The sequence below is a fragment of the Homarus americanus genome, unplaced genomic scaffold, assembly GCF_018991925.1.
Source record: "Homarus americanus isolate GMGI-L3 unplaced genomic scaffold, GMGI_Hamer_2.0 scaffold37032, whole genome shotgun sequence".
NCBI classification, from domain to species: Eukaryota; Metazoa; Arthropoda; class Malacostraca; order Decapoda; family Nephropidae; genus Homarus; species Homarus americanus.
In genome coordinates, this window is record NW_024731852.1 from 7,899,282 (window position 1) to 7,926,589 (window position 27,308).

At 34.8% G+C, this 27,308-nt stretch overlaps 1 protein-coding gene across 24 annotated transcripts in view; it reads left to right on the top strand.

Moving 5' to 3' along the window:
• The window catches only part of LOC121868013 (SWI/SNF-related matrix-associated actin-dependent regulator of chromatin subfamily E member 1-like), a 70,045-nt gene that overhangs the window by 3,509 nt on the left and 39,228 nt on the right, over positions 1-27,308 (top strand). For 7 of the 24 annotated variants that reach the window (XM_042368224.1, XM_042368230.1, XM_042368232.1 and 4 more), the window contains exons 2-6: positions 7,152-7,230; positions 14,194-14,238; positions 19,269-19,328; positions 24,212-24,372; positions 25,108-25,188. In XM_042368224.1, coding sequence (XP_042224158.1) covers positions 7,152-7,230; positions 14,194-14,238; positions 19,269-19,328; positions 24,212-24,372; positions 25,108-25,188 — 426 coding nt within the window. Of the gene's footprint in view, positions 1-7,151; positions 7,231-10,894; positions 10,925-14,193; positions 14,239-19,268; positions 19,329-24,211; positions 24,373-25,107; positions 25,189-27,308 lie in introns of all 24 variants that reach the window. The other 17 variants (XM_042368229.1, XM_042368242.1, XM_042368243.1 and 14 more) reach the window with 10 other exon arrangements.

Below are 27,308 nucleotides of genomic sequence, written 5' to 3' on the forward strand. Positions count from 1 at the left end.
AATGGCAAGTGCTTGACATGCGGTGAAAGGGTTAAGTTGCATTGTTTGTTTTCCACTTAAGTTAAAGTAGTTTTTCCATGCCTCTCACTGGATTTACATTTTAACAAAGACTTGTAAGTAAGATGAAGTAAATTAGCATAAAAAAAAACATTTTACCTCTGATGATATGGTAGTACAGTACTGCACTGTATTCAGTTGTGTTTTCAACTAAAATCAGATATAGTTACTATTATTTTGCTGAATTGACGAAGATAGTGAAACCAAGGTGTACAAACTGATTTAAAATTAAAATAGATACCAGTATGTTTCTTCCGTCTCTTGACTGGGTTTACTTTTTATGCATTAAAACAGATTTTAAAGGAAAATTTGTAGATTTTTTTTATTAATGGTGCAAACCTGAAAGACACATACCATTAATAGGTCCTAGTAAGATAGAAGTTTTGGGTAAACTTGAGGGAAAGGGGGCTAATTTTGTGGAGTGTAATTTATATAGCGACGGTAAGAGACATTGCACGAATATTGACTTTGTGGTTTGAATCATAACCAGGTGATGAACAGATGATATCTCCCCTAAACCTTAGAGCACATGGTAGTGGGGAAAGATACCAGTACAGTATGTACCACAAGGAAATTATGGATTGAAATGAAAGAAAAAACTCAAATTTTCCTTAACTTTACCGACTTTTATTAACCCAATACTGTGTACAGTATTGTACTGTATACTTTTCCTCATCTCACATAAAGACACATGAACTAGTGAAAAGCAGGCCACTGTTTATGTCTGCTATGGTTTGTTGATAAAAGCCACCAATGAACATTATCTAATTTTAACAAGAACCAAATAATTTTTGAAACCATGCAAGTACTTTTTGTTTAAGTCATGAATGCACCTTTCTTTTCTTATTATTGTAGTAGAAAAAGTGCTGCTTTATGTCCATTGGCTTTCCATTAGGCCTATGCTCCATAGCAAACTGTATTGACAAAGAACTTTGATGATGTTGATTCTCCAGCTTCATTAAAGTACATTGTCCAAACCCAATTTTGGTTGGTGCACCTGGCATTTTCAACCAGAAAGCGCTTGAGATTTGGATGACAACTTGCATCATCGGTCAGCAAGAGGGTGAGATTTGTCCAACTGTTGATAATGCGAAAGAGTAAATTGCAGGATGGAAATTGACAACTTTGATTGAGGGGAAGTTTGGGATTATGTTAATAAAGGAAGAGAAGAACAAGTTATAGTTTATGGTAACTGAAAAGATACTTACCCAATAAATAACACAATCCAATGTCATGGTCTCAGTGCTTCCAGTCCATGGAAGTGGTATAAGGGATATTACAAGCCATGTCTTCCGTATTTGTTTCTTGAATGGGCGTATTTACTTCATAGAAAGCAATTGACTGAGACCAATTTAGATTTTTGTTATCAGTTCCCCTTGTAGTCTCAGACTTCTTTCTGAAAGATTCAGAGTTGATAGTTGCACTACTGCACATGTAGAATTACCAAGATGACAGCAGGGGCTCCATATACAGTATTGTTTGTTGAAAATTTGGTTATTTGCTTCATATGTAGCTACAGCATTTTATTCTCAACTGTAATCATGAACATAGGACTGGAGTTTTTGATGTATATACACATTGCAAAAACATGATTACTCATTGCCCTAACCCTGCCTTGCAGATTAAAAACAAAAACAGGCATGCAAAGAAATATGCTTCATTTATGACTTGCATTGCTTGCTTCCCACCTTTCCAGCTTTATCTCTACATTTTAATTATATGTTGCCCCTCATACATACCCCACATTATTGATGATAACTTACTTTAACTGGTTTTCAATTTCTTTGAAAATATATTAAAAGCATGCCTATTATTATGTATAACTTCTAATGATAAGTATGGAGTAATTTTGAGGGAGAAATCTATTGCATTTATGAGCATTCTTTTCATTTGCAGCTATTTATATTTCATAATGCACAGCTTCATTGCCTTTAAAAAGATTGTACAGTTTTTCCTTCAAAAATTTTCTTAGTTTGCAACACATTTTTTGCTTGCTATCTGTCCATTATGCAGTTACTTGTCATGTTTCTATTACTCAGTGCCATCATAAAAAACTGCAGTTCCACACTTTTTCAGCAAATTAATTTGTGTAATATTAACCACTGCGTTATTAATGTGTAGCCTACTTTGTATAAGATTAGTAAAGCAGTAGTAGTATTTTTATAAGATATTATACTTGTGTATACTGTAGTACTGTATATATTTTATTTGTGATGCTTACTTTCAGTTATTTTATATTGAGTTACTGTGGCAGGGGCAGTTCATACTAGACCTCTTGTTGATGCAGGAAAAGGTTCATACAAGTACTGTACAGTACTGTATTGGGTGTTCACTTCATGTATGGGTACTGTATTTCACTGTATTGGTCAATCTGTAATACAGTATCTTGCTCTTCACAGAATTTGTTAGGAATAGTATTATTTTTTTTTATTTAAGAAAGCTGGTTCACTTGGGTTTTGTTAATTAACTTGGCCAGACCTACATGAACCCTGAGATAAAATTGATGCAATGTGATTTTGAGATTCGGTACATGTACAGCACCTTTCTTGGTGTGCTTTCTAATTTCTAATACTGTATTAATGTATACATGTACAACCATTCTAAGTTGAAACAGTGGTCATTTATATTCATGTTCATCTAACTACCACCTGCTGACATTTTTAGGACTTATGCAGTGGATTGGGTGACTCATGTACATTACAGGCAATAAATCAACAATTTGACATGGGGGATTCCCAAGACCACTAACATGTGACCAAGACTGAATTTCAGAATAATCATCCTATCCCATCCAACACAACCATAGCCCCCCACCTCATGAAAGAGGTTCTTAGAAGCATCCGTTGCCAATCTGGCTGAAGGCTGAGAATCTATACTGCTGCACTGACACACAGTACATGCACTTTGCCATTTGCTTTTGCTATTAGCTACAAAATAGACAGCACAATAAATATTTCTTCTGTGTTTCCATACTCTTACAATCTGTCTCACTTCAAAAAGCAGGTTTTGCAGCATCTTTGTGGTGTAGATTAATATAGTAGTCTTTTTCTCTTCTATTTTTAATTGCTTTTTACTCTTTATTTTTTCGCCACCTAGGTCCCATTGTGGGTCGATGGCCTGTGCTCGGGTAGCTATTACTTGCCACCTTCCTGGCAGTGCTGAGGGAATCTTCTCCTGGCTTCCTTTATGTTTCGTTAGCTAAGTGTCTCCTGGCATATTTTGGACACTTATCTCCAGGTAGACTGTTTGCTGTGCACTAATATGCTGGGAGTAGTGTTTCTATAAAAGACCTGTACAATACAGTATAGGTTAAGATGGGTTTCCATAGTAAAAGGGGGGGTTCCATTGCCTGTTACATCCAATTCCCTTGTCTATGAATTATTTTGATTACTATACATTATACTGTATATAGTTTCATCATTTGTGGTCTGAAATGTAATACAGAATCAATGTTGTAAGGTGCTGTTTAATTGAATGATGTCACAATTTTCAGAAACTTTCAATCAGAAAGTGGTATCTGGCAGCTACCTGTACCAGACTCGTTTTATTTTTGCTTTTAATTACTCGAGGCGGAACACAATTTTGTTAAATAGTAACAGAAATTAATTAATAAATGCTGAAGCTGTTTTTCATAAGATTATGTAAAAACAAACCTTAGAGTTAAAATATTTGTATATTTTGAAAAGAAATAATATGACATTAGAGATTATTGCTCAAGAACGTTCAGGAAAAAATTTTGGAGTTATAATTGGACTTGAAAATGAAAAGGTATATATTGTGTTAATTGAGTAAAGCTGAAATGAATATTGGATGAAAAGTATGATTTAAAATACAGATACTTATACCTGTACTACGTTTATGCCATGTCTTTCTTTATGAATACTATGTGAACAAATAATCCATATTCATCACCTCAGTGGACTATGACAAAAGCCAGGAAACATCAACAAAACAAAATTTTGAGCTTAATATAAACTATATGCTTAAATAAATGTTTCTTGATACCTTTTCCCCTAGTAATTATAATTATAATAAATTTAATTGTCATTTATATTATAAAGGAATTGTATTATTTAGCACCCAAGAATAATATATAAAACTTTAACATTCCTATTCAACAGTCATTGTTACAGATGAAAAAATAAAATGGTTAAATTGCTAACTTCTGTAAAACCCTATTCAACTCAGTAATAATAAGTTTAGTGTAACAAATACCTTTCATATTAGTCTAAAAATAAAGGAACTTCTAAACAAGGAAATAAGCCATGTGCAGAATATTCTACACTGGAAGTAAGTGTTATCGAATTGTGTTACTGTATAATCTTGGACTGGCTGTCTTTTTTTTCTTCCCCTTCATGCATTTTCTTCATCTTTGAAGCATGGGATTGGGATATAGCTATTTCACTTTTGTTACTCATCTTGAACCCTTTTACTTGCCAAAATATGAGGGAATTACACATATTAAGGTCATTGAATTCTAAATGCTGGGTTGTATGCTTCTCACACACATGACCTTAAGGAAATTGTGGCATCCTGAAGCTTTAAGTTATGGCATTACTGTAGGTACATCTTTTGGAGGGATGCATGCGCATTGGCAAAGGTTATTATTGCATGTTATCCAGACAAGACTCTTTGATGATTGGATTTTGTAGCTCTTGGGAACATGCAAATTCCACAATTGTTTTAACTTAGATTCTGATTAGGAGTGTGATGGCTGCTAATTCCTGGAGCTCTTTGCAACCATCTTTCTCTTATACTAGCTGGCTTTGTGTATGAGAGTTTTCTGATCCCTGACAAATGTTATAAATGAAAGAATGCTCTTTTAATCCTTTTATTCAGTACAGCCAAGTAATGGTCCTCCCTTTGGGTGCTGAGATGAGCTGGAACTGAATGTGTTTTTTTTTATTGTCTTTATTGTAACCAATGATAAAATTGGATCATGTAGCACATACATGATAGCAAAGTTACAAAGGCTCTCAGCTTTCAGCCTGACTGGGAACTATTGCTTCCAAGTTTCCAAATAATTTTAAGGGAAGTTTTTCTTTCTATTTTTATTTTTTAATTATTTTTATTTTCTTTTTCTTTCTCCGTTTCACCATTTCACCATTTATCAGCTTACCAATCCTTTGGGTGAGTGGTCTGTTCTTGTTATTTTGTTATGAGCTTAATTTTCCATTGTTAGTACAGGAGGAAACTGGAGCACCTGAAGGACGCCTGTGATGTATGGTAGGTTAACACTGGATAACACCCTTCTTACATCAGTCCTGGGCTAGGACTCGAGGCCAAGACACAGTGTGTTACCATTGTACCACCTACCACCAACATCCTAATTTGTGTTGGAAAAGCTAGAATATTTTAGGGGACCTTGGTTGCCAAACTGTTGACTCATTGACCTTGCATTAGCTCCCACATCCGTGCTTAGTTTTGAAATTGATTTTCAGAAACATTTTTCAGTTAAGTCACAAGCATTTGGTAAACCTCACAGACACTCCCTTCATGTGTTACTTCTCTTGGTTTAGTTAAAATGCCTCTTCTGATATTTGATCATGTTTAATTAGATATATCTCTTCTATTTCTAACAAATTCTACTTTTTTTTATTCCATTGACGTCCATGATTGGCACTATGCTTGTTCCTCATTGGCAGTACAGTACAATAAATGTAGCTGATGCTTCCTGTGGCTCTATGTCCAGTTCATCATATGTGCTACATGTATTGCTTACTGCTACTTTTATTTTATGCCACCTTTTATAAATTTGGGTCATCTGTAGTAAAGTAGTGCTGTACAGTACTTTGTTATATAATTTTTTATTTATTTATTTTTTTTTGCATAATTTTCCCCAATTGCTTAAAATTTAGATTATTTTCTTTTTCATTTACTGAATCAATAATGCTAATTTTTACAGAAACATGAGAGAATGTCTCCCACATTAGGTGCACTCTCTAATCTTAAATTGGTCATTTTTTTTTAGCTTAAAATGCAGTGAGTTTTATTTTATCCCTTCATTCAACATATAACTCTCTACATCATGGCCAGAATAATTTCATTCTTGTTTCATCTCATGACAGTGTCAGGTGCCCAAGTATGAACCTCCAACTTAACGACACCCAGACACACGAACTGGGTCTAGGAACAGCATCCTCTGCCCTGTTACTAGATATTACCAGGGCCGTACTTGAGGCAAAAGGGGTCCAGGGCAAGGGTTTAATTTTAGGAGCATTTTTGATAATTTTATATGTACTGTACAGTAGTACTTATCTTATGTTACTACAGTACCCATATGATCTTCTTTGCCCAAATTTCTTAGCTCATTATATTTTTTTTCCCAAGATGTATAGGTGTGATAAAAAAGTGAAACTCAAACAAGAACTGTATACATTACAGTATTATTCATTATACAGTTTATTCTAACTCCAGATTTGATAAAGTTTTATCCTATACTTTAAGAAAGAAAAATTGATTAATACTGTACATTTTCTTTATTTATTTTTCATCTAATTTAATGTTACTGTATTTTTTATTTTTTTTTAGTCCTGAGCAGCTAACCTGTTTGTCTTGCCTTTAATTGGGCTGTACATACAGTACAGTATTACAAATTATTTTGTTCAATTACAGTATACCCATGACCTTGTCAATTCAGTACCAAGAACTTATCGACTTTTGACTGTGACCATTAAGGTATCTTTTGGCATTTTTGCATAATTGGTAATAGTAAACCACACATTCACAATGTTCACCACAGGAAATCCCAGACTTTGCACAATGTACCTGTATCAATCATCACAAGAGTACAGTACACCTGTACTGTACTGTATTTTAGTTTATTTGTGGGTTAAATAGGGTTTTGTGGGCTGGTTTGATAAACTAAACACCATGTAAAACATTTTGTCAATGGGCATTGTGTTTTGAGCTTTGAACAAATGACTACGAACAAAATTTTTGGAATGTGACCTGTTTGTACCTCAGAGACTTCATGTACTGTATTTTGTGGATTAAGGTTATGGAGTTCTTTTGACTACTGTACTACTGTAGTTTCAACTTCTTACTAGTATGTCTCATAAGAATTCACCTGTAATGTGAAAACAAAATTTCAGCCTGGCCTCAGGATGTCCTTGCCGACCAACTACCGGCAAGTAGCCATGATGGGCCCGACTCCTACGCCAGGCCCTACACGTAAGTTTCCTGGGTGATTCAGATGTTGAGTCATTGGATAAAGCTACTACATGTACAGAATTTCACTCAGGAATTTTATAGTGAAATCTGATTTTGCTTATTATTGAATTTACTGTACAGTAGTGTATTCAAATCATATTGAAGTGTTATGATAATGAGAGTACTACTTGCAGTATGTTATGAAATATATATTGTGATAGTGTTTGATAACATGATTTAAAGTTTAAATATACAGTATAGAAGTACTGTATTGTCAATTGATGACGTTTAATTCAACTTCAGCATGCAGTTGAGTAAAACTGTACTACAGTATATTATAATGGTTATAGCAAAGCTTACTGGGGATAAGTACAAGAGGGGAGTGAAGGGTAGTTATAGAAAAGTGTGCGTGATATGACAAATGGAAATTGTATGAAAGACTTGGATTTGCGATTCGATGAGATTTGTATCTTGAATCCATTTTTGTGGACTTAAATAGACACACATGTGTTGAGTGAAGATTTGTATATCACCCATTAAGTATGTACTCTGGAGAGTATAGTAGTGATGTTTGATGCTGCTGAGATGGGATGTGAATGGGTTAGTGTTCTGTCATATACTGTAGGTGCTTAGTGAGAACTATAATTAGATTCTTTTTAGCCTGACATGGATAGTCACAAAAAAGGGAGACAAAATTGCTTATAAGTAACAACTCAAAAGGTTTGGTTATAAGTTGAGTGATTTAAAAGATGGGAAACATTGATACTGTGTTCTATCCAAGAAATTTTTAGAGGTTATTAGGTACTAGAAGCTCTTGAAAGGTTATACTGTACAGCATTAGCATAATATGGAGACCTAAGGTCTAATGCACTACCTCAGTTCAGTTAAGTTCTTACATTGTCTTTCATGCAATTAGCAAAACTAATTAGTGACCACTGTTGTTGTAGGAGTCATTTGATGTTGGTTTCTTGAAAATATATCTGATACAGTGAGCAAATATTGTCACACAGTCTGACACATGTTTACAGTATTTGATGAAAATAAATTTACACAATGCCGAGCTGGTTATAATTTTGCTGTACGTATATTAATTCCATTTTGGTTTTACTAAAAAAATGATGATATGAATTATGTCTAAATACGAGAACAATACTGTTTTGCTTCCTTGATTGCAAGTGTGGTAATCAAATACATCTTACCAGATAAATACATTATGTATATACTGTATTAACAGTCTCTATGAAGTCACTCTCATTCCAGCAAATAAGTACAGTACAGTATCTGATTTGATATACACAGTACAGTAGGGTCTCAAAGTATGCCAGGGTTATGTTCTGGGAACATTACATAAAAGCAAATTTTGCATACCGGTATACAGTACTGTACTGTATTCAGGTCCCCCTGTACATATACTGTACTGTATATGTAAAACCCATTTTCTATACTAAAGTAACCCCTACTCAAGGTAAAGAACTGTGTGAACTCCCACAAGCCATGTACTGTAGCCTGTACAGTATAGAAACAGCTTAAATGATCAATAAATGTACAGAAATATTATAAATAGAGATTTTATTAAATCCAAATCAAAGGGGTTTTCGTATCTCGCTTTCACAATGTTTGATGGAGCATACTGATGACTCGTTCATGTGGAATCTCCGTGGAACTTCTCACGGTATGGGCTTTTTTATATTTCTCGCACCATCACTCTTCATTGCTGCCTCGCATCAGCTGTTGTTTTTTGTGTTATGATTATTTAAATGGTGATATTTAGGAATTGCTTGTATTTGATAATAGCTGCCACATTACTGAATCTAAAATCACTCTTACAAAAGTTTTGTCTGTATAGTATGCCCTCACAATTCGCAGACCTCAATTATTCGCGGATGCACCCAAGAATGTCTTAATGGTAGTTTTAAAGTTGCTGGCATTTTTGCAGCCGGTACACACATACATGTACAGTATACAATATACAGGTAAAATAAATACTTGTCCTAAGGGCAAACACGTAAAGGGAATATACATTTCTTTGCACATGAGTAAAAAAAAAATTAAATAAAAATAAATAAAACCATACCTTTCAAGCTTTGACATGAAAATGGCAGCCAATGTAGTACAGTACAGTGTAGTATTGACATTGTACTGTACAGGTACTGAGGTTTTGTGCTATGGGCCTTGAGATTTCAAACCCAGGTCTTCAGTGAATAATGTAGATGCTAGTGCCTAGCGTCGCAGTGATTAGAAAGGCATTCAGATATAATATTATTGGTAATTTCAGTGGGGTAGTCTGTAAAGTATGGAAGGATGAATGAGAAAGGTATGTCAAAGAAATTGTGTAAGTGTGTGTGTACCTTGTGTGACTTAGGTAGGATAAGTAGAAGAGGCTATAAGAATGTTAGGAAGAAGAGTGAACCAAAGGATTGTGCGTGTGCTTGCATATGGAACATGACATGAAGATTATTATTGTGCTCTTCTGTTGTATTTACTTATTTTGTTTGAATGGTGTTGCTGTCACATTGTCAGGCATGTGAGTATTTGTAAGTTAGTGGAGCAAATACTAGTGTTTAGTACCCCTGTAGGGTTTTTATTTTATATACAGTAGTGTACTGAAAATAGTTTCCCAAGAGCCGAGTGACAATGTAGTATACAGTATGTGATACTCTTTCTGTCACAGTGTTGGATCCAGATTTCAAATTTGACTGATGTAATCTTTCAGTTTTTGTAGTTGCAGCCAGCCCTGATTTCAAATAGTCTATAGAATAGTACACCTCATTCTGCAACACCGTATTTTTAATCAATACTATACTGTGATTAACTAATATTTACTTGGATAAATGTATGTTAAGCCAGATATTTCAGCCTATATTTTTTCATGAAATAAAACAAAGTGGTATCTGGCATAGCGTGGTCCGCCTTAATGAGGTTTTACTGTAGTAATTCATATTTTATTCCTATAATTCATCTTAATATTAATTCATATTTTATTGCTTTACAGTAATTCATTCGTCTTAATATAATTCATAATATAATCCTATAATAAACACAGTATTTCTTATAAAATTTGAGGTGTATGGGTGATTTTTTGTTATAATTGTCCATGTGGAAATCTTTTTTCTGGGAATCATCCAAGTGGGATGACAACATTTGCACTGAAAAAATTATTTTTTGAGTGATGTAAGTGCATTGATTACATTGGCCTGGATCCAACCCTCTGTCATGTATCACTTCCTAAATCTTAACAAAATTTACTTTTGTAAGAGGAAGATCATAGGTCCATTGATACTATTTGTCTTGGGGCACAGGTAAAGAGCTAAATTTAAATTTGAAGAAGGGGATCTAGTGCCTAGTTTAGTATGATCTAAAAATTTATTGATTTGAGTGAATGTTCAATAAAGGTTTCAGTGAGTGTGATACAGTAATTAAAGAAAACAATGAACTAGAGACTTAGAGGTGTAAAAGGACAAGCCAGAAAGGAATTGTTTATTGGTCTTCTCAAAATGTTTGAATACTGTATATCATAAACTTTTTCAAGAAAACTATAACAGGTACAGCACATGGTTTATTTAATCATTTATTTAATCATGAAGGGAAATTTTGCAGTTATTAAATTTTCATATTAGGAATTAGATGTACAGTAGAGGAAACACCAAGAAAATATTTCTAACTGATTGTTTTTCCTTTGTCTTAGAATCAGTTGTGCCAGGGGGAAGAGTTAAGGGTTTGACATTTTACCATTTGCATTTGATTCATTAATAAAAACTTTTTTAGTCATTATTCAGAATGGATCACCTTTTGGTGATAAGTTACCTACAGTACGGTATTCTCAAATTCTGTGTTATCCTTCAAATATAGCAGTTTTTTATTCATATAGCTTTCATTTCTTATTTTTCTGCCTCTGTCTTTATCTTGTGTACGTCTATGTTCCTTGTCTTTGATATGACTGAGTGGCATCAGCTTGGCATATATGAGAGTAGAGATATCATTAATTTGGTGTTTATTGCTTATAAAGAGATTTTTCAGTTGAAGCTTCATGATCAAGAAGACTTGTAAAATACTCCTTTGAGGGCTTGTCACTTAACATCTTCAGATATATATTGTATCTTATTACACTTAAGTACCCTAAGTGTTGAAAGTGTTGAGAAATGTTATACTGTAAAATGTCATTTAAGTAATTTTGAAATTATCTTTTATCAAGGAAAGTATTTTTAAAAGGTTTTTGTAGAATATTGTTAAAGTCAAAACAACTAGAAATAATTAGTGTGTCTAGAACAAGCTTATATTTATTAATGTTCCATTTTGTGAATCAATACTGTAGTAGTTATTGCATACTGTTTCAGTTGAGCCCCCCCTTTAATTACTGGGTAACTTTAAGCATTCGTGGTTCTGTGGATTAACTAATGATCAAAGAAAGATGATACGAGTAGGCCTCACATCTAAACCCCCTGAGTGAGCCTTTTTAGCACGTGTAGGTGTAATACATAGTGAGTATACCGTCTTAGCTCCTCCCCCTACCTATTATACACCATGATTCCCCAGGTTAGTGGTTTTTATGTAAGTAATTCCAGCTGCTTTTCTTGAATCCCACCCCCTTATAACTGGCAAAAGAAAATTTTTTCAAGCATATGAATCACAAGGTATTGCTAAGTTACTAACATCTTGGAGGGAAATTTTGATGGTGTGAACAACATCCAGTAGCAGCTGATGTGGTCAGTCTTTTGACCATGTATTGGATGTTGGGTGAAAGTACTTGACAGGACATTACTCTTTTGACATTATACAATTTTATTATTAACATGATGGTAAAATATAGAAGTAGAAGCTCAATTATACTTAGAAACAGAGTTGAAACTTAACTTCATGATGAAACAACACGAGGTCTTTTTGGAGAATTATTCCATTTACTCTTCCAGCACTGACGTTACAGGAAGAGGACAGTTTACAGCACCAATTACTTCAAGTTAAAATGGTACCATTAAACGAACCATGAATGAAACTGAAGAATGACATTAGATCCAAGTTCTATTGCTATTGTTCTTTAAGAAAATATACTTTGCTGACCTAGAAAATATGTTATCAAATATCTTAATATTTCTCACAAAAACTAGTGTAGCATTTCAAGTAAATGCTCTTGATTGTTACTGGTTTCAATTATGTATACTGTACAGTACAGTACAGTATTAATAACTTGCATGATGTATAGCACGTATAAAAATATATAAAAATAATTGTAAAGTTATGTGACTTGCAAATAAGTAGTAACAATGTTTCTTCTTAACCAGAAGTAAGATCTGATATCTTGACCTATTTGGGAGAGCTGGATGAGTGAATAATTTTTTGGCTTTTACATATGTACTGTACTGTACAACACTTTACAGTTTCAGAAAAACATGACATTAAACCTTTTTTAGAGTATGTTATAGAATTTAAAAATCTGTTAGAGAGCCCACATGAGTTGGAATGTTGAATAGAAAAGGGGCAATGCTTTAACATTTCACAGAGTTATACTGTGCTTCCCTGTTAGTGAAAAATAATTTGTTGCCTTTATAATGTTCCCTCTCCACTAAATAAGTGACAGTGTCCGAGGCAAGAATTTAGTCACGGTTTTTGACCTGCCGTGTACATATCAAGGCTAGTAACACTTAGCTGACTCAATTTATGATTAAATTATCTTGATGAATTTAGACCTGTCTCTTATTTTATTATATTTGGTGCATAGTTCCCCCTCATTGTAATGCAATTTAATAAACAAAGAATTCCATACAAAAGTGGAGTAGGTGCTAAAGTTGACTGGTGAGTCTTTCTATAAGAAATACCACATCCTTGAAGTACTGTACTAGTCAAATGATGTGTGAATACTTGCAACCATTAAGCGTGCAGTATACTTATTATAATGTAAATGATTATGCATTGGCGAGACTTGAATCTACTTTCGGCACAGAAAGCGTTTGTTGTGTAATGTTTTTTGTTTTTGTTTTTTTTAGTAAGTACAGTAGTACAATATTATTAGTAGTTGAACAAATATTTGACTTAGCAGTATTTTTTTTTAATTTGAACTATAGTACAGTATCCATCGTTCTGAAGAAAAAAAGAAAAGCAAGTGAGCTTATGTTCTTTTGGAAAATTATCCATATAGAGTAAAGTTAATTGAGCTTCTACTGATTTTGTTTTAATCACTGAAAACTTAATTTGCAGAGAAATATTAGACCCATATTAGTTAACCTTGTTGTTCACCCATCATCCAGACACATGTAGATACTAAAGCCACAGGCTGACTGTTTCATTGCAGCTAACATGGTCTCTTGCCGTTTTGCTTATGTCACCAGTCATCATGTTTTGGAGTTTTCAGTCAGTTGACCATTTTGCTTTATGTGTAGAAGCATTTCAAAGATGACAATAATTGCTTTACAGTATAGAGTAATCACTTTTCAACATTTGCATGATATGGTATTATATTTTGCAAGGTACTGCAGACTTCACATTTTTTTGTAAGCAAAAACCCACGAAGTGCAGAATATAATGCATGGAAGGGGAAAAGAGTTAATGCATGAGGAAGACATCAATCCCCTGCAGGACAGAAGTACAGTGTGCCATTGCTATCCAGGTGCTAAAGAAACCAGAATTTTGATAATGCTAAATATTTACATTAAGAAATTTCCTATAATCAAAATTCTGGTTAACATGATCCCATTTGAATGAGATATTTGCTCAGAATACCTAAAACTTGCATGGTGTACTATATCATTTGCTTTTAATTTGCTTATATCTATATGCATCACAATTAACATAACTTACCATACTGATAACAACATGACTTACTTACCTGTCCTGCAACAATGTTCCAAGTTTGATCTAAACAAAAGTCAGGTATATTTTTCCTGATTTGCGGATGTACTGTATGTGAAATCTTGCACCCTTGCCCATCTCACCTTATTTGTTATGTTGCGAGCTTATTTATACCATTGACCGCTTGCCTGTCTGTTCCTGTAGATGTTTACATGCCCGCGTCACCATTGATGAGCAACATACTGAAAGGTTAGTTGGTTTCCTGCAAGTTTCTTTTTTATATAAGTACATTAATCAAGTTGTTATTACTTATAGTTTAAGTATTGTATATTTATATGTAAGGTGTGTGCTTGTATATTGGGCCATTGATAGGCTGAGGTAATTTTTAAAAACTTCCATTCCAGGACATTTCTCTATATTTTGTTCATAAAAATACTTTTCTTTGTCGTATTTCATTTTCTTTTAAACACAAATTACTGGCAGCAAGTCTGCTTGTATTATGCACCTTCTTTTGATTTGACCCAAATGAGTGGATGTGTTGTGTGATGCTTTTGGACCTTTTTGGCTGTCTTGTGTGTTTCCCTAGCTAAAAGAGGTGTTGTAAGGTCAGCTTTTGTGAGTGTCCTAGCCTTTTGTCTTGAGTCAAGCATCTCTTAATACAGCCAGCCCAAGGCCCCTGACTTGTGTGACTCATAATAGTTAAGATTCAAATAAACTTGAGAATTAGGAAATCGTTCACCTTCATACCTTGTCCCTGGAGGTACCCTGCAAGTACTGTATGCTAAAAATGGAAAAGGCTAAGAGTTTTAGTGCTCAGCATAAGCACAGGTAATTTCATGTGTTCATTTGTTGACATTAAAAGAAAATGAATATCAGGAACAGCTTCAAATCGAGTTGTTCCTCAGTTCTGTGTGGATGTTGTATGCCTTCTTTAACATTACATATATCTATGTAGTTTCATATGCTTTTGGGACACTTACATATGGTGTGTATTGCTACCATCGAATTCAAGGGGTTAGGTTATAAATTTATGGATTTATATTGTGCTGGGAGGGAGTTTACTTTGTTAAACAAACCCAGTTGGCAGATTTATTATGAGGCCATTTCCACCTTATGGTTAGATACTTCTCAGTGTGTTGATCAGCTCATCTATTGTAAGGTAATTGTGTCTCGTATGTGGGGCTGGTCTGGGGCTAATAGTTAAAGAGGATATTCCACTTTCTGAGAGGATTTTTTTTTTGGTGCTGAATTTCAGGAGTTTTCATGTCAAGTGTTTACATTAGGAATCCTGGTTAGGGAGAGATCATATCTACACATACACATTTTTGGGATTTATTGCATATTCCAATGTGTTTATTATTGAAAATATTGGAGTCTTTTAGAGTATTTGAAAGCCTGCTGCCTGGAACTGGTTTGTTCATTGGGAGCAGTTTAATAAGTTTCAGGGTAATAAGTCATTTATTGGCAACCTGTGGTGCAATGGTCATCATACTCGCCTTACAAGTGTATGATCCCAGGTTCAATCCTTTGGCAGGAAGAAACTGTTGGGAAGTTTCTTTAAGCCATTTGCCTCAGTTTATCCAACAGCTATTGGGAACCCTGATGTTCATTGATTTGCGAATTGTATTTTGGCGTAATGGGTTATGCCCCGATAATGGATCATGCAGTGAGTTAGGTTAGGGTGTTGTTAACAGCTCCACCTTAAACAAATTGGGTGCCTCAGGTGGCCTTAGGGCTGGTCACCTTTCAAACATGAGGGGATACATCTTCCTCTATTTAAAGGCCATTGTCCACACTTGTGTGGGTTAGCTACAATTACCTGATAGTGGCTGTAAGGTAAAAACTGAATGGGATGTGTCCCACTGCAAGTCCAGGAAATGTAGCAGATACCAACTCCGGTGACGTGGTTGCCATCAGGCATGCTGGAGCAAAGTTTTATGGCTGGATTCCCTTCATAATGCCAACACACACACAGGGTGGGAACAACTGGTAAGGTAGTATCACAACTCCTTGAGGTAATCAAAGATTACCTCATTGTGGATGGTAGTTATTTATGCAAAGATGCAGAATTTTAATCTTTTTAGCCTTAAGTGCCATGCAGTTCTTAGTTTAGATATGGGTGCTTCTTACTCTGGATATATATTATACTATGTATTGTGTATCTTTAAATTTAAATTGAGTTGATAGAATTGTGGAGTAGCTTTGGTATCCAGGTATTAGACTAGATTAGATGAATGATTGCCTCCATGCAATGACTTGGGTGGTTGTCCTGGGTTGCACTGGGAATGTAAAGAGTCTTTCAGGACCAGTGTTATATCTTGGTTTGTGACTATTTTTTGAATGATGAGGTTCTCTAATTTACAGTTCAAAATTGAAATTAAGGAAATGATTACTGATTAGAGCAGCACTTGCCTCCTGTGTTCAAGGTCACTAGTTTTTGCTTGATCTTTGCATTGGGTAGCTGACTTAGTTAGGGAAGTGCAAGGCTGACCACTTCACCTCATTGTGTGATGAAGGCTTAACCACACTGCCCCTTTGGAAAGTTTGAGTTTTGAATGCCCACATTTAGATAATCTTGTAATATTTAACCTGGGTTATTCTTCTGATTTTCTCACAGTGGGGGGTAAAATTTGATGATAGGGGATGGATATCTAACAGTAGGTGACATGTTGACTCATTTTAAACAATTCTGGAGTAGGATCTTTTTGTAGTTTGTGCTTTCAGGTGTATCAAGGTAGGAAAAGCCTCATGGTGACTTGGCCATGAATGGGAGGCATTTAGATATCCTGCAGGGTTATACAGCTTAAAAAACTGCTAAAGTACTTTCAGATTTTTTTTATATATCTTATTGCCTTTGAATTGAATCTAAAGTGAATTTTGTTCTCTTGTTTTACTTCATAAACTTTTTTTTTTAATTTTATGCTATACGTACTTTCTTGGTGTTATGAAGGGATGCTGTCCTGTTTGTCACTTGCAAATACATAGGGCATAATCTAAATCTATTTACTTATAATATTAAAGAAAAACAGTTTATGAAGTAAAACAAGAAAGTATTTTCCTTAGGTTATGCTCTGACCTGTTAGGTATAATATCATGTCGCTAACACAGAGGATGCCTCATACATACCTGAGAGTCAATAAAGGGTTCACAATGGGTATACATGGTGCATGTTTGTAGCAAGATATAGTTCTCATGATTTTGGACAAAGCTTCAGTGTTAAGTGTCTGAAATCTACTCCTCTTCCTATGATATTTTTTTTTATGCTTGTTTGCCTCTCTTACTCAGAGCTGGGAATGGCTGGGATAAGACAGTGCGTCACCTAATATATTCTTTCATCTAATGTTTATAGTAGTGCACCCCGTAGAAGTTACATGCATTACTTGTTAGTCGAGATTTCTGTTACAATTGCACTGTTACTAAATCTGAAACATTTAACGGTTGATTGTGGTAGTTACATCCCTGACAACGCAACAGCTTAGATCATATGTCCCCGACATTTAATGATGAGCTAAACTTGAGCATATCTGAGCTTTTCATGTTTGTCTGTTTCATCACACATCCTAGGGTGTTTAGTCTTGTGTATGAATATTATATAGATTAAAAGAAGAAAAGCATCAGGTTCAAATAAGTTTAGTTGTCATGCATCAATATCAGTACCACCAGGCGCTAGTGTCTTTCAGTTTCTGAGAGGTGAATTTAAAAAGAAAAAAGGAGTTTGGTAATGCCTTTTGCATCTTTAAGTTGAAGAAATGCAAGGCAATGATAATAGTGATGTACAGTATTGCCATTTATTTTGCCCCCTATCTTTCTTTGGTCTTGCACACTTCAAATTACCATAGTCAGTGATTCAATGATTAGCATACACAATATTAACAATATTTTGTTTTTTTCGTAAATTCATGGATACGTTCCCAACAGTTGGAAATGAGTTTGAAGGAATGATGTTAGGGCAGCATCAGTTAATAACAAGGTAAATGATGAGCTATGGAAACTACTGTACGGTAGTTTACTTTCTTAGGTGTACTTGGTGAATTTTGTAGATTTTCTCAATTTGGGCATGAAGAAGTCATGAGTATTTCACCACTTTGGTAGGTAGGAGCTTAGGAAAGCGGAAGTTCAGTTTACTTTCAAGCATTTTAGCATAACATCTGCTCTTGTGATGATAAGAAGATGACTCCATAGGCACTGATTGATGCAACTTTTAATGCCTCATGTAATATTGTTGATTCTAGTGTTAACTTGTATCTTATTTTATTATTTTAGTGACTGCATTTGTAACAGAAACTTGACTTTGTTAATAGGACTGATATTTGCATTATTGTAGGTAGTTAAAAAGGGTTTTTTTGTTTTGCAATGGAATACTCTTTAAAAAACTATGTTTTTTTGTGTATGAAGATTGATTAGTAAAAAGTGAAATTTTTTATTAAAGTAGCTGTAGCTCTCAGTAGGAGTATACATTAATTTAACTCTCCTAATTCTTGTGAAATCTTTCACCTTAGTGTTGTTCTTTCCCTGTCACATTTCTTCCAACCTCAACTTTAATTCTTTGCTTCTGCAAATACTAAAATAGCCAGCAATTGCTTGGATTAATCTTGTTTTGCAAATTCCATTTGTTTTGGTTTTCCCATCAGATGAAACATCAGCAAATTAGCACATTTTCATGTGCAGTGAACAGCATACTGTACTTTAGTGTTGTGCCTTACAGGCCAGTCATCACAGTTTACTAAAAATCAAGCATTCATTCTAATATTAGATTATTATCATTCATTCTAATATTAGATTATTATCATTCATTCTAATATTAGATTTATAATAAAGTTCCTTAGTTGATTTCCTACAAATGTTCCTGGTTTTCTAAATCAATTATGCAATGCAGATATAGAGTACTGTACTGTACTTGCCAATTTTGAGTGAAAACTACAATTGCGAGACATGCATATATTATTGAAATAACCACTGCCCAAAAGGTATATCTAAGGATATGGTGAACTATACATCAATATACCCTTTGTCATTATGTTGGTTAGTCAGTTATTTCTACGTACTGTATATGGTTATAAATTATATTATGTCCAAGCATAAGCTACCGGGTCAGGTTTTGTCCTTATCCAGTCTCTGCATAGTATACTCTGTTCATCCTCCTCCCAAGCGCAGGTATTACGTCTTATAAAATATCCTTGGGCATGCAACAACCTGCCAGCATTAACTGGTGCTTGATGACACTCCCCCCGTTAGGGACAATTTAATCATCCTCCCCTATTTTTCTCTCTCCCCCCAAGCCACCACGACCTCATCCTCCTCCACCTCTTCTGGAAATGGAGGCTCAGGGAGTTCAAAAGGTAACATTGACAGTCCCATGAAAGCAGCAGCTAGCCCGTCTCGAGCTTATCTTACCTTGAATGTCACCTGTGGTCCCTCTTCTGAATGTTGCAAACTTACTATGAATCCCTTGTGAATGTTATTGCCATTTGCTGGCCACTAGTCATTATTGTGCTGCAACAGTGTCCCCGACCTGTTACCTCTGCCTTTGCTCATTCGGTTGCAAGCACTACCTCGCTGATGATAAGACTAATGATACTACCCCACCATCCAGGAACATGTACAAGTATTATGTGGTACAGTAGAAAAAAGAGGTATTGATTGCATATACTAATTGTTGATTGTGTAGTCAAGCAAAATGTATACATTACATTGTGTAGGAAATACAAGCCTAGCTTGTCTTGCATGTTGCTGTCAGTGCATGACTGCATTTGACCTAGAAAGCAAGAGATCTCATTCATATGGCATGTATTTGTAGTTTAGCTACCATGTATGTTGGTATGTTTTGTGTGTTTTCACATGTCTTTATGCATGTATCTTTATATGCCTTTGTATGCACACACACTTGCATGTTTGTGTGCATCACAAAACACCTTTCAAGCAGGCTTCTTTGTTACTTACTAATTAAACAACTAGTACAGTACAACTTTGCAGTTGCGCACAAGTTTTCAAGAGGGGTCTGGGAAGTGAATATTTATCACTTAAGGCTGAGAGCTAAGTGCATCATGCTGCCACAGCAGCTTGTGCATGCAAACCTTCCCTTGTTAATTGTCACTCCCATTGGATTTTCAGTATCAAACCAGTCTTGCTGTCATCCTGCTTAAAGCAGGGTATATCTGGCTAGCTTTGTTTTAAAACAAAGTTCGTTGTGCTCATCCCCCTTAAATTTTCCCAGGGGATATATACACTAAATAACTCCTGTATTACTTAAATAGTAAGATGAATTCCAACCATTGCTTAATTTTGGTTGGAAAAGTTACTGGCACTGACCTTGTCCAGTGGATAAATCTGAGCTTCACAGTGTAAGTCCTGGAACTCATCTTATCACCTGGTCAGTATTTTTTTAGCCAGATGGGCATTTAATCTGTATGTTGAAAATAACCAATCTGATGGTGAAGCTGAGTTAAAAGAAGCTCTATTATGAATATTGGTTAGAGGCTGGCAGGTATTATTCTCAAGGGTATGTGGCCTTTGCAAAATATTTGCTATTCATTGGGTATAGTATTCTGTGCATTTTATTTCCTAGTGGAACTCCAGAAAATTCGTAACCCTTTGGATGCTCTGTATCTGCAGAGAAAAGAGTCATGTATACTAATAAATGCAGGGCTCAACTTTTCTCTCTGTCTTTTAAAGAGTGCATCCCTCTCCTGCTCTTGTGTGGTAGATGGCCGTTTCAGTAGTTGTTGCCTTAGGGTGACAACCTCACCTATAAACAGTGATCCACTTCGTTGATTGCCACCGTCCATACTGTGATGCATTTATCTTTTTGTCCTCATTTTTACTTTGTTTTCACTGTTATTTAGATACAGTATGGGTGTTAAGGTGTTTAATTATCATAATGCAAAAATAAAGATATAATGTATAAGAATGTAAATGTTCATGAGTTTGCGGCACGTGGCTGTATATGCACATTTAAGTTTTTCCTCTATACATTACCTACCAGTGTCTTTCATACATCATAATACAGTACTAATATAGTTAGTAAATGTACTGTTTTATTTTCTTTACCAGAAATCAAAGGACATGACACAATATTTTTTGATGAAATTTACCTCAAGTCTAGTGTGAAAACTATTATATTTTTGATTTACTGTATAGAGTAAATTATATTGCATGTAGTGCCATAGTATTGCTTTAACATATTTTGACAATATTTGATATAATGTTGGCTAATTTTTAGCATAAAATGAGGAATACATAAATACTGAATTAAAATCTGTTCTTAACATTTCTTCCCTCCTTTGTTGCTTTTAAGAAATGTTAGTGCCAAATATAGAAACTTTATGGTTTTGCCTTGATAAAAAAAGCTAAAAAGAACCAGTTGTCAGTTTTATATTTGACAGGTGAATTGGCACTCCTTGGGAATGCATTTTGGAAGCAAATTACGTGTCAAATATTCAGCTGAAAGTGTTTAGATTATTTTTAATGGGAACAATAAGGTTTTGAGTGATATAAAAAATAACTTGTTGAAGCCTTGTTTGTCATATGTAAGTACCAAAACAATCTGTGTAATGTAGGATGAAAGAATCTAAACTTTACGACTTAATACACCCTCTAATAAAAGTGTTTTTTTACCAGCAGGTACCGTACAAAAACTGAGCGATATATGTTTTGGTAAAAGTTCTTTTTGGTTGAATTCTTATTCAGTGGGACCCATTTGGCTATAGGATCCCATATTAAAAGTTGAGATACATTCCAGCCAAAAATTTTCAACCCAAAACCTTATGGTACAAACTTAGGTAGATGTGATACAGCCCAAAAATATTTGACCCTGAAGCCTAACCTAACAGGATTAAACATTGTCAACATTGTCATAGTATATACTGTACAGTGCATGAATTGGGCTAACATTGTTGGTTGAAGGTGTGATGAACTTCTCTTAAATGTTGTGAAAGTGGAGAAGATGTTTGACAAAAATATCTTGTGATGTCGGTCTGTACAAGTATTTTCTGTTTCTTTCTAAACACATTGTTGTAGCACTCATTGCCTCACATTCTTCATGAATTACACTAGTTGTATGGACTCATTTGGGGTCTTGCCAATTATAGATGTTTTGGGCACTCCCAATGTGCTTCTGTGCCTCAGAAGGGCTGATTTGGTGGCCAGGTCTGCTGTGTCTTGTCCTGCTCCTTTGTGCTTCCTCCCTCACAGAGATTTCTTCCCTGTGGTCGGGTCGGCTATCCAGGCCACCTGGCAGCTGCAGTGGGACAATGTGTCTGTTCCCAACAAGTTGTGGGAGAACATGGTAAATATCTTTCCGTGAGAATGCCACAGATGCCCTGCCACTGTGAGACTGCCCTTGATTGCCTGCATATTGGCCACACTCACCTCACACAGTTTTCTTATGGCTGGAGAACCACAGCCTTATTGTGATGACTGCCTGGTGACTGTAACACTTATTGGTAGTGCCCCGGTCATGTGGGCTTGAAATATCATGGGTGAGTGCCTGCAATAGGATGGCTTCTTTATCTCATTAGTGCTGAGAGGGAGAAGTTCAGTACCTGAAGGTGGACTTCTTAAAATATTAACTGCAATAGGGGTGCTCACACACTTGTAATTTATATGACTTTTAAATTGAATTACAGTGCTGTATTTACCTTATTTATATCATAGTTTTAACAGGCTGCAATGTATCAGACATTTTACCCAATTAATCAGTCACTCTTTCCATTAGTATCATTCTCACCCAACAATTCTCGGTGTTCTTCCAGCTGTACCAATTCATCATATCCTCTACATCTGTTTTGGTGACCATCCGCAAGATAATGAGCTGTAAAGGCTGCAGTTATCCTTTGATCCTTTCCACCACATGAATTTGTGCCAGAATGCCAGCACTGACACTTCCCCTTCCCCCCTACTTCCCGGGAGGGGGGGTCGGCAAATGTTACTCGTGGATTTGGATATTCGCTGCCATTTTGAGAACCTAACCCCCCCGCGAATTTTAAGGGCATGCTGTATTAACAAATTTCGTGCTTCAGCTGGACGCTCCCCTTAAGTTTTGACATAAAATATACAATTATAAAAAAAAAAAAAAGACTACGTGTAATATAATGCAGTATGTACAGTACAGTGAAAAGAATTAACACTATCCTCTTGGTAGGGGTATGTGGTTGTGTCAAAAAACTTACTTTCACTAGATGGCAGTGAAGTGGTGTGGGTTTGTGAGGTTGGCAGTGAGTGGTGGTCTCTTGGTGTATTAACTACTGTATCTTGTACAGTCTGTGTGTACAGGAGTAAGTTAGTAAAATAATAAAGTAAATATAGTGGTAAGTATGTGTATAGAAGTGCTGAGAAGTGTGCATACCCGGTATGTGATGTGATGAGGTGGCTGTGACTGATACATTACCAGGTGCTTGAGAATTTAACTATACCCTGTACTGAAATGACCTATAACTCTGAAATATTTTTTTATTTTCTTTTATTTTCTCCTTTTCAAATCTTATTTAAATCAGCTTAAATTAAAAACTTCAATATCTGTTGTAAATTGGCCTTTTTGTCAGCATTTAACCTTACTGAAGTTATTAAAAAAAAAAGTTTTGTCTATATCTTATAAGCTACTGTACTGTCTACTGTATTCTTTTATGTTATGGCTGTGCAACTGCTTGATGTTTGGCCATTTCCCTCTTCTACTGTGTATTTCTTAACACATAAGTGGTTCCTCTGTATTGACCACTATTTTTTTTTTTTTTTTTTTTTGATATTTACTGGTTTTCCCTCAAATGATACCAATATATCAGTAGAGTATTTATTTGTTTGTGTTTGTTGGAAGTGGAGTTGTTGTGGTGGAGCATGTAAAATTAACATACTTTACATCTGGATTAATAGCCTGAGGTGTTTTTTTTTTTTTATGCCATTTTTTTATTATTATTATTATTATTATTATTGATGCTTTCGTAGAAAAGGAATATAAGTCAGTATACTCTTACCTTCTGTCAAATTAGGTTTTGATATAAGGGTGTAGACATCTGTTGCTTTATTGGCCTTGATGAAAGACATCTCTTTTTGTCTATCACAAGAATCTTGATGAAAATTTAAATAAACAGAACTCAAATACTGTTTTTGATGGTTCATACGTCTTGTATGTCTAGGATAATGGAGTCATTCACATTTTGTATAGTACTTGGTGTGTCTAGCAAGAATAGCAACACCTGTGAATTATTATGTTTGTTTGATTCCCCCATTGGACGTCCTACAGACCGGCTGGCTCGCACTCCCAGCACCCCCTCGTCTACCTCGAAGGGGGTGGGGGAGGCTAATGTTCCCAGTCCATTCACACCGCCCGTTCACGGAAACCCAGCCTTCAACCCGCAGAAGATGGGGACGGGGAAGGGAGGGGTGAGTAAGGTAACTTAAGCCATCGGTGCGTCACTAATGCTTCTAACTGACAGACATGATGAATGCTTATAGTGTTAAATATTTTTAACTTATGCTATATTTGAATATGCTGGTTATATCTTTTGATTTATGTCTTGAATATAAAAGTGTTATTGTGTGAGAACAAATATATACTTCAGAATAATACAGTACAGGGTATATGGGAAATTATAATTTTATGGTACACTGTTGATTGTCAGAGAAAGATGATTACTGTATTCTCAAAACTAGTGTACAGTACTGTATACCTGATGCACCTGATAAAAAAATATTTTTAATTAAAGTGTTCTTAAATAAGATTTTTTTTAAATAATGGGTTTTTAAATAAGAATTTTTTTTTAAATGAAGGGTTCTTAAATATGAAGAAAAGCTCTTGAAATAAAATGTTCTTAAATCAGAAAATCTTGAAATAAAATATTAAAAAAAAAAGTATTAATTGATAAGTTTAGCCGTCTCCTGTACTGCGGTAAGTACACAATTTAAAATTGTGGAAAAGTAAATACAGTACAGTATTTGAAACTTAACCTTAATTAATTTTTTCAAAATAACTTTCTGTAATTCATCAAATTTATATGCTTACTGATCAGAACATACTGCTGGAAGAAAAAAATAAATATGAAGGAGACACTCAAGTACATTTGTTCTTGTTCAATAAGTTGTCAGGGTGTGAACTAAACTGACTGTCTTCACGACTCTTACTTCTAGCAAAGCGGCGAAGGGCGAATCCCGAAACCACCAAAGGCACCAGACAAGCCCCTCATGCCGTATATGCGGTACTCTCGCAAGGTAGGTTTTATGATATGTATCTTACAATTTTGACATACTTAGATATTTTTAATTCGGTATATTGAGTGCAGTACAGTATTCCTGTTAATGGTATTATAGTTTTAATAATTTGCTTTAAGTTACTAATTACTATACACTGTACAGTGGTCCCTCGGTTAACGAGCACAATTCGTTCCAGAAGGTTGCTCGTTAACCGAAAAATTCGTTAACCGAAACCATTGTTTCAATGGGTTTTTTGGTAATTGGTTCCAGCTCACCGAAAATTACATACAAACTAACAATAAATGCAGTAAAGTACACTTACTTTGGGGTGTGCATGTAGAAGGCTCCTGGTTGATGATGATGGGAATTAGAAGTGGGGGTGGAGGAGAAGGGAGAAGAGAAGGCAGTGGGGGTGGAAGAGAAGTCACCCCATGCCACCATTTCACCCATAAAATTTTAGTTCACTTGGTGTTATTCAAGATTGTTTTCTTTAAATTAACACTGCACTGCGCTATATAATATCAATATGTAAAATATATTTGAAAATGACCAATAATTTGACTATTTGGCGTGCAAAAACCTAGTTTCCTGTACTTCAATTATGTTCAATAATTGTTAAAATGACTAAAAAATTAAATATAACACTTTTAAAATTATTGAATAGTACACCCTTCTTGATATTTACAAAATGGTAAGGAATTTAAGCCCTAGAACCGATTACTGTATTGGCGGACTAATACTACAGCTGGTGGGCAGCCAAATGCAGGCGAAAACATGTTGGGAAAAATTCTTAAGGAATTTGTTAACCGAGGGTTTGCTCGTTAACCGAAGTGAAGAGTCTTATGGAAGGTAATTCGTTGACCAAAATTTCATTAACCGAGGGATCACTGTATTTCAGATTTTTACCTTTACTTCTGCAAATCATCTTTACATCCACTCATACAGAATCCTTGCCAAACAGGTTGTTGTTATACATTACGTACTGAATATCTTTATGCAGGTATTTTGTGTATCTTTGAAATAGTACATTTTTCTTCTTTAACTATAAGGACACAAGACCTTTCATTTCTGTATAGTAGAGAAAACAGCATTCAAACAAAGGCTCCCTTGAACATCATGGTGGTTCTGGCTACAATTACAGTAGTTTCCCATCTTACACCGCACTCCTATACCTCATCACTATATGTAGCTCTTCTTATTATCTTGTTCATCTGTCTGTACCTGTCATCACACACACAGTTGTTATTATTTTCATATATGTACTGTACTTTGTATAACGTGTGATACTGTACCACGGAGATGTGCCATTTCTTCATATGGGAGCCATCATATGATATTTTTTACTTCATAACAAAATTATTGGCTGTTTTGAATACAAATATTTATGGGCAATGGATACAGAGGTATATAATTTTGTAATTGTCATTACAGTACAGTACTGTATCTGGGTTTAAATTTTGCAAGATTTTATTCAATGATGGTGATGGTTTTATTTGACAGTACAGTAATTGTAAAAAGTACCCCAAAATTACTGTTACATAATATCTTTAAGTAGTTAATTTGTAAGATATATAGAAAAAATAATAAAGATAACATTATATGATATGTATCTGATATTGTATGGACATACTGTACTGACCACAAACTTTTGATGGATTATATGCAATAAAACCTGATGACTATTGTTGTTGTATTTCCTGTTACTGCTATTGAAATATTTACTTTATTGTTGATGTTTTGGAGTTAGGTGGCAGTGTTACTGTTCCTGTAAATTGTCCCAAGTTTCCAGAATTTTATTAATAGAAGGCAACATCCTGTATGCTCTCTTCTTTTATTTTTGAGGATTACATCCTTGAAGATGGAAGGTTTAGCAGGCCTGGGTATGACATAATAGCTTGATCACACATGGTAGTAAGTTAGGAAGTCCAAGAAAAAGCAATGAGAATGTATGGGTGAGGAGGTCTCAAGACAAAATATTGCTGATTTATATTGGTTAGACATACTGTATGTTGGTGTGTGTAAAGAATTTTTATCCTAATACACTTTATATATATATATATATATATATATATATATATATATATATATATATATATATATATATATATATATATATATATATATATATATATATATAT